General features: G+C 44.6%; 1 protein-coding gene across 3 annotated transcripts in view; it reads left to right on the top strand.

Moving 5' to 3' along the window:
• The first annotated feature begins 1,016 nt into the window (after positions 1 to 1,016).
• The window catches only part of CHD1L (chromodomain helicase DNA binding protein 1 like), a 28,968-nt gene continuing 17,197 nt past the window's right edge, over positions 1,017 to 12,787 (top strand). The window contains exons 1-11 of one of the 3 annotated variants that reach the window (XM_081844917.1): positions 1,017 to 1,110; positions 1,803 to 1,931; positions 2,324 to 2,470; positions 4,549 to 4,661; positions 4,768 to 4,871; positions 5,655 to 5,769; positions 6,357 to 6,388; positions 8,354 to 8,435; positions 9,892 to 10,054; positions 10,465 to 10,620; positions 12,447 to 12,539. In XM_081844917.1, coding sequence (XP_081701043.1) covers positions 1,811 to 1,931; positions 2,324 to 2,470; positions 4,549 to 4,661; positions 4,768 to 4,871; positions 5,655 to 5,769; positions 6,357 to 6,388; positions 8,354 to 8,435; positions 9,892 to 10,054; positions 10,465 to 10,620; positions 12,447 to 12,539 — 1,126 coding nt within the window. In that variant the 5' untranslated portion in view covers positions 1,017 to 1,110; positions 1,803 to 1,810. Of the gene's footprint in view, positions 1,111 to 1,802; positions 1,932 to 2,116; positions 2,471 to 2,759; positions 3,268 to 4,548; positions 4,662 to 4,767; positions 4,872 to 5,654; positions 5,770 to 6,356; positions 6,389 to 8,353; positions 8,436 to 9,891; positions 10,055 to 10,464; positions 10,621 to 12,446; positions 12,540 to 12,787 lie in introns of those variants that run through there. The other 2 variants (XM_081844918.1, XM_081844916.1) reach the window with 2 other exon arrangements.

The raw sequence follows: 12,787 nt of genomic DNA, 5'->3' as shown, positions 1-12,787 counted from the left end.
CCGTGAATCTCATTCCAGTGGTCCATAACCTTTCCCAGTCTTCAAACATAATGTTGTACCCAATATCCTGAGCCCATCTTATCATGGCTGATTTGACTATCTCATCCTGAGTGTTCCATTTAAGCAGCAAGTTATACATTCTCGAAAGTACCTTAGTCTTAGGTTCTAACAGTTCTGTCTCTAGTTTCGATTTTTCCACCTGGAATCCTGTTTTTTTGTCAGACTTAAAGACTTCTTGAATTTGAGCATAATGAAACCAATCTTGCACCCTATTCTTTAATTTTTCGAAGCTCTGCAGTCTCCAGTTGTCTCCTATTTTTTCTATCATTTCCCAATATTTTGGCCATCCGACCTCCATATTGAGTCTTTTTCTAGCCTTGGCCTCCACTGGTGATAACCACCTCGGGGTTTTACTCTCTAATAAGTCTTTATATTTTGTCCAGACCGCGAATATGGCTTTTCTGACAATATGGTTTTTGAACATTTTATGAACCTTTACCTTGTCGTACCACAAATATGCATGCCACCCAAAAGCATTGTCATACCCTTCCAAATCCAAGACATCAGTGTTCTCAAGTAATAACCACTCTTTCATCCAGCAGAAAGCCGCAGCTTCATAATATAACCTTAAATCTGGCAGGGCAAGCCCCCCTCTCTCTTTGGCATCCGTTAGTATTTTAAATTTTATTCGGGGCTTTTTGCCCTGCCAGACAAACCTAGAAATATCTTTCTGCCACTTCCCAAAACACTCCACTCTGTCTATGATCTGTAGGGTCTGAAACAAAAATAACATCTTCGGCAATACATTCATTTTTATAGCTGCAATTCGGCCCATCAAGGAAAGTTTCAATCTTGACCAGATCTCTAAATCTTTCTTAATTTCTGACCAACATTTTTCATAATTATCTTTAAACAAATTCAGATTTTTGGCAGACAGGTTTACCCCTAGGTATTTTACTTTTTTAACAACATTTAATTCTGTCTCTTTTTGAAACTCATCTATTTCCAAGGGGCCTCCATTTCCTAGCTGGGGCGCCTATGGGAACTCAAGCGCGAGCACCTGCAACTTCGCCTGCGACCGCTGGGATTGCTCTGACGAGAGCCATTGCAGTAAGTTTTGGCGTTGCCAAAGGAATCGGGGAGACGTGTCTCGATTCCCCTCGTAGAGAGTGATTTAACCCATCTTGACATCCCTCAAAGCACCCTGGGAACTGTAGTTTCCTATGGAAGGAGACTATTCTGCACAGCCTTTCCAAGGAAACTCTGGGAGTTATAGCTCTGAGAGGGTCTGCTTGGGAAACTGAACAAGCTACAGTTCCCACAATGTCCCCCAAAGCATCCTAGAAACAATTGCTTGCTCTGGACATTGAGGGCTGCGATTCTCTTGTCAGAACTACAGTTCCCAAGCCCATTTCTCTTCCTAGGGAACTCTGGGAACTGTAGCTCATGGGGGGAACAGGGGTCTCCTAACAGCACTTGGTGCCTGGAATGCTGGGAACTGTAGCTTGCTCAGGGGGCCTGATTCCTTCTCCTTGCAAGCTACCTGAATGGGCTGGCACTGCCGGGCGCAGCCTTGGCCTGCGACTTTGAAGGCACCACCTGCGGCTGGGAGGACGTCAGCACGTAGAGTACCGGTGGTGCCCAGGGTGGGGCGGAGGCTGGGCGTGCAGCGCTGATCCCCCCTTCAACCACACGCTGGGCACCGACCAGGATAAATGTGCTTCATTTGAAGGGAGGGGAAGCATTGATTAGCGGTTAGAGCACCCCTTTGAACTGGCGCCCCCCCCCCGCCCTCCCCTCAGGCTGGTACATGAGCACCTCGGAGCAACGAGCCAAGCTGCCTGCCGCCCCCACCCAACTCCACTCCCCAACCTTGAGCGACTCGGCCTCAACCTGTGAGCTCCGCGCCTGGTACAGCATGGCCGAGACAGGTAAGCTTGGGGCGCTGGCGGTCAGAAATCCAACAGGTGCAGAGCCACCTACTCGGCCTTTTCCCCAGTGTGGTGGGGGAAATGCTGCCTGGCCCGGTTCTCATAATTCCATATCAATACCACATAATACGTTTCTAAACTGCAGGACGTATCGTATCATATAATCATTATTCATTGATTTCCAGACTACTAAACCACCTGGTAGGGTCGGCGTAAAGAAGTACCATCCTGACCATTATTATCATGACATTTACTGATGCCCTGCTTCCCGTCCCCCATTGGGGTCTGATAAAAACAAGAGCGGCTGAGACCATATGGCAATCCGCAATCCTCGCCGGGGTCAGACTCGATGACCTTTGGGGGACCCTCACCCCTCTGCCCTTCCCCTGCAGGACTCAACAGGAGCTTCACATTGGAGCTGAGCAAACGGTGGCCACGTTGTCCCCCACGTTGTCCCCCTGTGGCAAAGCTCCGCCTCGTCCTCTGGTGCCTGGCGCCCCCTGCTGGCCTACACCGGAAGAGTCCACGGCGCTTTCCAGGTGGGTCTTGGGCTCCTCGCTCTGATTTTTGTGGTTCATGCTGTGCCCATGGCCATGATATTTGATCTGATAGTGACTTCAGGCTGATCCAGTGCAAAAATCATGAGGATCCGTGTTTTTTAACCATGTTTTTGCGCCATTGCGGCACCATGAAACAGTGGATGCGTGATTTTTTTGGGTTCTGCCTACAGACTAAAATGTGGTGTAGAGTATCATCGTGTTTTTATTTTGTTTCAATATAAAAATCATATGAATTCATGAGGATCCATGCTTCGGATCAATGATTTTGTGGTGCTGCAGCGCGGCAAAGTGTTGGATCCACGTTTTTTATAGTCCGGTCTGTAGGCGTGCCTTCCAGGTGTAATTTGACACTGGATTTGTTGGAGTTGTTTTTTTAAAAGTGGAGGATCCATGAGGATCCGTGCAGATCCGCCTTTAACCCAGACCCCGCACTTTCGCCTACCGCGTTGCAAGATGCAGTTCCTGGGTTATGTTGCGAATGCAGCAGCAGCAGCCAATCGCAAAGCGGGTTTCCTTCCGACGAGCCAATAGGCGCGAGGCCCTCTGTTGCTTTCCTTCCGGGAGCCGCTTTGCGAACAAGCTGGGTCCCGGGGCTCGTGCAGAGAAGGGGAGGCGGAGACTTGTGTGCCGCTTGAGGTTTTGTTGCAAGCGTACAACCCACCAGCTGCAGCGGTCCGTGATGTCTCGCTTCTTCCAAAGTGTCTCCGCTAAGCGCACAGAGAGCCAAGAGGGACCAGGCGTGGAAGAGCAACACTTGAGGCAATGGGGGCTGGCAGGTGAGTGGGATCGTTGGCTTGGCTGCTCTTCACCAAGTTTCCCCTAAGTCAGAACCTTTTTGATTCCACGGCTCCCTAAAGCAACTCCTGTGCAGCTCAGGAGCCCAGTTATGTCACCACCACCCTCAATTTGGGTATGCAGAAGATATTAAAATTAAATTTAAATAACCGCAGAAAGAGGAGGAAGTAAGTTTTGAAATGTCAAAATGTTTGTAAAATTAACGAAATGTATAAAATCAGTGAAATGTCTAAACTTGAAAAGTATAAATAAAAAAATGAAAAAAGTTATGTCACCCTTTGCCTGCAGAGCTGACAGCCTCTCACCCTTTTTCAAACACCCTTCCTTGGGGAGTGCTCCCTTATTCTCCTCTCCTTGGGTGTCCTCTGGGCAGCCGCTGCTGCTGCCCCTGTTCTCTGAGCTGACCCACCCCCCCACCCCAAAGAGAGGTACCTCCCAGACTGAGGCCCTATTCACCAGCAGGGCTTTTAGCCAGGGCTGCTTCAATAAACAGATGCAAGTCTTTGGGAGAGACAGACAGGAGAAGGCATCAGAGGAGGGAGGGAAGGAAGCAAAGAGGGACAGAGGCCAGTGTTGCCCGCAGCCTCTAACCATCGTTAGAGGCATCATGGCACACTGGTTGAAAACCACTACCCTAAGTGAGCAAATTTTGTGGCTCCTAGGGGTGCGGCAAGAAAACTGCTAGCACGTTTGCAAAACTAAGCAGGACCCAATATGCTTTCAAGATGGGGGGGGGGGGAATGTGTTGAGAAGCCTGCATCACAGGGAGTTAGGATGGATGACCTTGGGGGGGGGGGTCCCCTTCAAACTACAATTCTATGATTCTGCGGGATGCTGCACTTAAGTGGTTCAAATGTTTCCCAGCTCTGGCCAGATTGCATATGTCTGGAGGGGGGAGTATTGTTTTGTCTTTTTATAGTGCAGAGCACCTCACAATCTCTGGAGCCCACTCCTAGGGGCTGAGGTCCCTTTAGCTCCCCAAATAAAATATTCACCCCTCCCCAGGTTGATGGGCAGTGCCATTCAAATGGTATGTGTGCGCCATGTCTTGTGATTGATTATGCGGGGCGGGGCTTGCCTTACTTGCCCCTTCCCAACATTTTATTCAAGTTGAGGACCCTACAGAGTTGTATAAAGCACATTTAAGCTTGAGGCATAATAGATATGCCAAGATAATTTATTTCTTCAAGATGCACAATCCATCCATTCTCCCAGTACCCAGATCTCTGGGTTAACCTTACCAGCATGTTCTCTCTTTTTAGGCATTCATCTACGCCCCTATCAGATGGAAGGAGTAAACTGGCTGACACACTGCTATGAAACCTGGCATGGCTGCATCCTGGGTGATGAAATGGGTCTTGGGAAGACTTGCCAGGTCTTTCATTCTCTCCTTCCCGTTTAATCATTGTAGAAAAAGAGTGGTTATAAGCACTGCATTTCTGTGAATGACACCATGTATTCCCCCCCCCCATGTATTCCAGGCTATTTCTCTGCTTGTTGTCTTAAGTGGGAAGCTTAATAAAAGGCCGTTTTTGATCCTTTGCCCTCTGTCTGTGTTAAACAACTGGAAGCAGGAACTAGAAAGGTAAACTTTGTAAATGTTCATAATCTTCTCAACAGTGGCACACTGTCAGTGGACTAGGCTAGCCCCCTAAATGTTCCTGGTAAATTAGAATATTAAAGCCTGGAGCCTCCTTCTCAAAACCTGGGAAACTTTTGCCCATCTTAGGGAGGGATGCACAGTTGCTGACCTGCATGATGTTGGCCTCCACATCACCCTTGCAAGCTGGCGCCTCTGGCCCTAACTGGTCCCCTATGGAAAAATTCACCGCATGCCCCTGCTTCTCAAAGCAGTGAGGCCTACCAACATTAAACTTCATTGAAAAGTCCTGAAAGTCCTATGGTGAGTGCCTGCAGAAAGTCCATACAACAACCATGTAGCAAATAAACGGTTGTATTTCTCATTTTTTTCATCATCAAATTGAAATAGTAATTTTTTAAAAGGGCAACTTGCCCATGACAGCTCTATGCACTGGGAAGCAGTAGAATAAAATGTTGTTTGTTTATTTAACCCACTCCTGCCTTTCCACCATCTCCCTTGATCCTGATATGTGCAGCTGCCCTCAAATGTGAACACTGGGCACCTTTACCATTCACAGTAGCCCACAAGATATATAACAGATGCCATGTTCAAGCCTTCTGTTAATTAGGACAAAGACCACATTGTGCATAGAGAAGACCCCATCTGAGACTGAAGGCTGTCGGGCTAGATAAATCAGCTTCATATGTTAATAGATTCTGATTAGAGCACTGTATTCTCTGTATTTCCTCAATATTATTATTATTATTTTTACTATTATTATAACAGATTTTCCCCAAGTCTTTCCCTCGTGACGTATTCAGGAAACAAGGAAGAAAGAACTGAGCTACAGCAGGACTTCAAATCAAATCATGATTTCCACATTCTGCTGACTACTTACGAGGTACTTAGCATTGTCTAGGGGTACAGAACATACAAAGCACCTGTTTTTCTGTTAATATTTTGGAGGTATGCATCAGGCCACCACCTCTACGTCGTACCTCTCCCACCTCTAAATTCTCTATGGTATTGCATTTGTCTTTGAGCTCCTCACATAGATTAAATATTGATCTGCCGGAGCACTGAACTTTGTCCCCAGTGGATACTACACTCTTGTCTTCGATCAAAATCATAATGTGAGGAGAACTGGGAAGCCAACCTGTGCCTCTACATAGCTCCATCCTTATTTTAGACATTTGTGATATATCAGTATATCGCAATGTTAAGCTGTTGATGTATCACAAAGTCAAGAATCAGATATCTTCCAGCCCTAGACAGCATCATATTGATGCTGCGGTTTGGGAAGTGGGCATGAGATGCAAAAATGGAACAGCACACTTCTGTCTGGAAGCTCTAGCAAGGGGTGAGGGAGAGCAGGATCCACTCTTTGATTCATTTGTTTCTTCTCCAGCTACAATATCTTTCTGAGCCTCCATTTTTACAGTTCTGCAGCAGTTAAGTGACCGACACCTTTCTTATGCTTGATTGCAGGTGTGCCTTAGAGACACAGCATTTCTGAAACGGTGAGAACATTTCTACCGAGGGCAAAATAACTTCCCCATTACATATGGGGTTCAGAGATTGGTCACATTTCTCCTTGCACTAGCTTTTAGCGGCTGGGGTTAAAGGTTTGTCTCTGATGCTTTCTTAGTCTCTGTCTCAAACTGTGGTTTCTCTCCACAGAAAATTGCCCATCTCATTCTTATCAAGGGGGCAGAGGAGTCCCCTTTCAGAACATTCCTTCGTCAGGAAAAAATTTGTCTACCATTTAATTCCCATGGAAGCACATCACTTGAATAGCCTGACTCTTTCAGTATAGGCAAGGTGTGACTTGGCCTACTGGCTATTAGGAAACATTCAAAGTTATTCGTACTTCATTAACTCTCTCCTGTCCAAGCCCACAATTTCATTACAAATCAATCTTGTGTAAAACTCATGGGCCCAGATTGTGGGATTACTGGGCAAGTTAAATAACTGCCTAAGTCTGTGTGAAACTTTTCTATATGTTTAAGATTCATGAGGCTTGTGCTTCCAAAGAACAGCACCTTTTTGTGTGGTACTTATTTGATTCAGCTAGGGAAGGAAAACCAGTAGCAGTTCTTACTGGAAGCAGAGTTTGGGAACATGTTGGCAACAGCAACAGAAGCAGAAAAGACAGAAAGAGCAATTCTTTTGCTCCCCCACCAAATTTGCATTCTGATGCAAACGCTCTACTCTGTCAGGATTTAATTAATCTAAACCTTAGGTTGATGCTGAAATGGAGGTGATGCCTAAAAGCCTTTTTTCTCATAGAGAGAAAATGTATTTATTGGGGGTGTCAGGGAACTGCCATCGGAGCTCCAAGTGGTGGAGGGGCTCCAGGATGCTAGGAGACCCTCGGATGCTGAGGAGGGAACCAGCAGGGGGAGAGGGAGAGTTTCAGCGGAAACAGAGTCGGAGGAACGGCTCCGAGACGCTTCCAGTGAGAACAGCAGGGAGAGCTCAGGACCTCCCCTTGGAACGCCTACTCTGCGCAGAAAGCTGTCACGTAGAGAATCAAGGCGTAGAGTTTCTGTCAAAGAACTCTTACGTTGGAAGAAATTCCGGAAACGCCCACTGACGGATTCTGCCAGCGATTAAGGCAGCCATGCACCGATGGCTGCGCGGAGAGGGACAGTTTTGAAACTGATTACAAGACTCTGAGAGTGTAAGCGCTCACACACAAGTAGCCCCATATCTCATCACAGGGGGGGTGTCATTTTTTTAATTAAGCCTCCATGTGACTGTGTCTTATCTAATGAGTTGTTTTCCTAATCAGTTAAGCAGAATTTTGCTGTAATTTTTCAAATAACAGGACTTTAATCTTTTAAAACCTCCAGAAGACTAATAACAGCAGCTAATATTTTGAGTGCAAAGAGAAACAAATGTTCTGGAAACAGTAAGATGAGTTTGTTTGTTTTTCTTTTTAAAATTTCAGCAGATGTAGCACATCAGAAAATAAATGGCACTTTTAGGTTTCAAAATATTCTAATGTTTAAAAATTTAAAAATTAAGTACATATGCCCTTGTAAATGGCAGGTTTCGGCTAATGGTTGTTTTTCACAAGATAGCACAATAGCACTCTTGTGAGGATAATCTCAATGTTTCCCTTCAGCCAGAGGAATTAATTTTGAGTCGCTACTGCCCTTTCTGGTTTAACCTTCTGCTCTGTGTAGGCTTTTAAAACTCTGTTCAAAGTGCTCTTGAAAGAGTTCATATCTTAATCAGACTAAGCGCTGACAGCTTTCTGTGCCTGCAAGCACTGGCATATGGATTTTAAAAAATCAGTTGATGCAATAATGGAGTTCTTTTTTGTGTAAGTTTGTGTGCGGAAATCTGGGCGGAAGAAGAAAGGAACCATAGTATGTAATATAACCCAGTAGCTCGTGAGTAAGGAAACAGGACAAATGTCTTGCTTCTGGTTGCCCCTGGTGGTTGTGGTTCCTCTAACTTTTCTTCCCCGTGTTCAGTTTCAGCTGGGCTTGCCTTGTTGTGGACGAAGCTCACAGACTGAAGAATCAGGATTCACTACTTCATAAAGTACTCTCTGAGGTAAAGAAAACTACAGTCCTGGTCTTTGTAAAGAAGGAAAGCACATATGTCTTGTCACAGCCTTCTGACTTGAGCTCAGATAGATAAAGGATCTTCTACAGTGAGTTTTTGTTTTGTGGATTGGCTTTTCCTTGGGCTCATGCAGACTCCCTGTTGCACTGTGCTTTCCAGGCACATATCTGGGATTATAACTCAGTGTCTGAGCATTTTCCTCTTCTTTTGCCACTTTCTTCAGGTAAGCCCACATTTTACCGCTGAATCAGAGCAAACAACAATTGGGTTTTCCTTGGATTGCCATTACTTGAGCGGTAAAATGTGGGTTTTCTGGGGGAGAGCACTAGGTCAAAACCACACCAACACCCCACTTAGACATGGAGCTTTAAATCCCAGACCTGAGCCTGGAAAGCATGGCACCACAGGAAGCCTGGATAAACTCCTTGTCTTTAACCAAATAATGATACATTCTAAAAGCAGAGAAAAGGTAAGGATTAGAAAATGTGCTTGAAAATGTTGACAGCATTAAGATAAATTCAACAGTGTAAATAAGTTTTGATGGATGTAATAATGGAATACTGAATAGTTTATGTAGTTTAGTTTATTTTATGTAAAATATGCAGGGATTTTTGTTACGCAGAATGAACCATGGAAAGAGAAGAAGGGAAGTCATTGGAATTTTAAGGTTGTTTAAATGAATACTCTAAATTGTAAAACAGAAAATTTAATAAAAATTACATGGATAGAGAAAATTTGCAAATGTAGCGAAGTAAAGCATGTCAAGACTAAAACTGCACACCGTCCTTGCCTTATTCCTAAAACTAACTCTAGTAAAAAGGCCTCCAATTTCTTCCAGAGGCATTCATAAGCGGACAAGTCTTGGTCTTTTAAAAATATTTTTTATTTGATTTTACAAATATAAAATTATAACAGTACCACTATACACATCAACAGTTAAAAGATTATCCAAATCTCTGGACTTCCCACCTTCCCCTCCATGGGTCCTATTGTCAAAACTTTTCTACTGCATCTTTTTCAGTAGTCCATATATAATATAACTTCCATTAGATAATACCATTAGATAATACATAGTACTTGCTACATTACAAGCGTTATTGCAATCCTGCTAGTGTTTTCATCTGCTTACAGTGCTCTCCAAGATATTCCCATTCTTTGTTAAAGTTTGGTCTTCTTAGTTCCTGAGCTTTCTGGTCAGTTTTGCCATTTTGGCATAGTCCAACAGTTTAATTTGCCATTCTTCTCTGGTAGGGACTTTATCTTCTTTCCATCTCTGGGCTAATGACATCCGTGCGGCTGTCGTCGCTAGCAAATTCTCTGTTCAACCTGAGCAAGAAATTTGAGATGTAAAGCAGTCACAGGGGGAACCAAATCATGACGCTGCCTTACCTCCCTACCTTATCCCAGTCGTACCTGAACTGTACATATTCTGGATCTCTTTCAGTTTACAACGGACTTCAACCTCCTGCTGACGGGCACTCCCATTCAGAACAGCCTCCAAGAGTTATATGCCCTGCTTGCTTTCATTGAACCAGCTACATTCCCCAAGGAGCTGGTGGAAGAATTTGTTCGCTATTATCATGGAATTGAAAAGGAAAGCAAAGTAGGCGAGTACAAATGTGATAACTGGATGTCGGCTATTACCTGCAGAATGTTGGCAACTGAGATGAAGGTTTTCTTTAAATGGGATTATGTAGAGTCTGCATTTAGGCAAAAAGTCCTTTGGCTTTACAGCCAAGATTTCCATGGTATGCTATGGAGGACGAGAAAGCTTCTTCTCTTTGTTTTTTAAGAAATAAAAAATTAAAATATGTACTGAGTTGAGTGTATATGTGTGGGAAGGCAAGTTGAGTCACATGGTAAAATTATGAGCATCAGGCAATAGATGCCTGTGGTACTCAAATATGTCACATAGCATTCAGCTTTATGCACTTAGAAACCCGCCCCCTTCAGGCCTTCCTGCCCCCCACTTCATATTTAAAATCTAGGGCTATATCTGTGTTTCTCTCCCGTATAGCCAAAGAACTGCACAGTCTCTTGCAGCCCTTCTTGCTCAGAAGAGTGAAGGCTGATGTGGCAGCCGAACTCCCCAAGAAAGAGGAGGTGGTTCTCTACCACGGGATGTCAGCCTTGCAGAGAAAGTTTTACAAGGCTGTTTTGATGAAAGACCTAGGTAATTGGGCAAGGGGAAGACTTTGGAATCGGAATGAAGTGAGCGTGGTGGTTTAACGGGCGCCTGGGAGGCAGAGACTTTGGGGGTCCATCTACACTTCCGCTTGTCGTGTGCCTAAAAAGCTTGGGTCTGAGTGCTTTTCCTGTGATTTCCAGGGACGGATCTGAGCGGCTTTCCCTTTGTCTGCTGCTTTTAACCTTTAAAGCCCTATACGGCCTAGGACCCTCGTACCTACGGGACCGCCTCTCCTGGTATGCCCCACAGAGAAACCTACGGTCTGCAAATAATAACATCCTCAAGGTCCCAGGCCTCAGAGAGGTTAGGCTGGCCTCAACTAGAGCCAGGGCCTTCTCGGCTGCAGCTCCAATCTGGTGGAATGCTCTGTCACAAGAGACTAGGGCCCTGCGGGACCTTACATCTTTCTGCAGGGCCTGCAAGACAGAGTTGTTCCACCAGGCCTTTGGTCAGGGCGCAGCCTGACTCCCTCCTCTGGCAACCTGCACAGAATTTTGCTTGATCGGTTGCCATTAATTTGATTTTAATTAATTTTTATAATGAAATATTTTTAGAATATGTGATTATTTGATTGTTTGATTATTTGATTGTTGTTAGCCGCCCTGAGCCCGGCTTCGGCTGGGGAGGGCAGGATATAAATAAAATTTATTATTATTATTATTATTATTATTATTTCTCTGGGAAAACCTGCTGAATCGTAGCAGTCCGCAGAGAACCCAACTGACATTTGCTCCAGTTCAGCAGTAAAACCAAGTTGCAGGGAACCAGGCAGAGGGCCTTCTCGGTACTGGCACCCGCCCTGTGGAACGCCCTCCCACCATATGTCAAAGAAAACAACAACTACCAGACTTTTAAAAGACATCTGAAGGCAGCCCTGTTTAGGGAAGCTTTTAATGTTGATGTTACTGTATTTTAATATTTTGTTGGAAGCCTCCCAGAGTGGCTGGGGAAGCCAAGCCAGTTGGGCAGGGTATAAATAATAAATTATTATTATTATTATTATTATTATTATTATTATTATTATTATATAAAGAGCAGATTTTTCCTGGGGAAAGTGGCAGGACAGGCAAAAGTATAGAAGAGCCCTCTGTTGCCATTTCATTACTGTGTTTACTATTTTTGTTAAACATTACAAACAGCGAACATAACCACGCAATGTTTTTTCAGTTACAAGTTACCGTACTTTTTCGTGTATTAGACGAGGGTTTTTTACTCCAAAATAAAGTAAAAAATGGGGGGGGGTAGTGCAGAGGAGGGGACGGGCGATTGGTTGCCTCCGCGAGCAGGATCTAGCAATTGGGTGAGTGAATGGTGTCTGCTGCAAGGGCTGCTTTAGATTGGCTGCTGCTTTGTCAGTCGGGTGGGTTATTTGTGGATGCGTAAAAGGCTGCTTTGGATTGGTGGCTGCTTTGTCAAATGGGCGGGTTATTAGTGGATGTTTTGGATTGGCTGCCGCTTTGGCAGTTTGGCTTGCATTGCTTGCGATGGTTAGTGTTTGCCAGTTGGGTGAGTGATCTTTGATTCGGCATTCCCCGCCGCCACCCAAAAAATTGCTCATTTTCTTAAATTTGAGCCCCCCAAAATAGAGGCATCTTATATATGGGGGCATCTTATAGACAGAAAAGTACGGTACTCCACTCTGAGCGAGCAGCTAAGTGATTTAAATACTGTATTGAATTTGTGGAATGGCAGTAATCAAACTTCTGGCTTGAATGGAAAATAAACTCGCTAGTTAATCACTGCTTTGACTGACTGAATACAACATTTTTATTTATTTATTTAAAAAACACACACTTTGTTCTATATTTTAGATGCATTTGAAAATGAATCGGGGAAGAAAGCAAAGCTCCAGAATGTGTTAGTTCAACTCCGGAAATGTGTAGCTCATCCGTATCTGTTCAATGGTAAGAAGGCCGCCCAGGACCATCGTTGCTGGTGCTGCTGTCGAGGCAGTTGGTTTGCTGTCTGTTCTGCACAACTGAGAAGGTTTGCCCATTGGTGCAGATCCAGCGTGCAACTTAAGGGCTGCTTCTCACCCTAGGACTTTTGTCTGTAATATATACAACTTGTAAGTTTCCTGCACATCCTTGTTATGGAGTGATAGAGGCATAAGAGGGAGTGGAGTTGCTGTGATTTACAGAACTCCCATCTT

Source organism: Podarcis erhardii, assembly GCF_964252035.2.
Source record: "Podarcis erhardii genome assembly, chromosome: 17".
NCBI lineage: Eukaryota > Metazoa > Chordata > Lepidosauria > Squamata > Lacertidae > Podarcis > Podarcis erhardii.
This window is presented reverse-complemented; position numbering and strand designations above follow the sequence as displayed.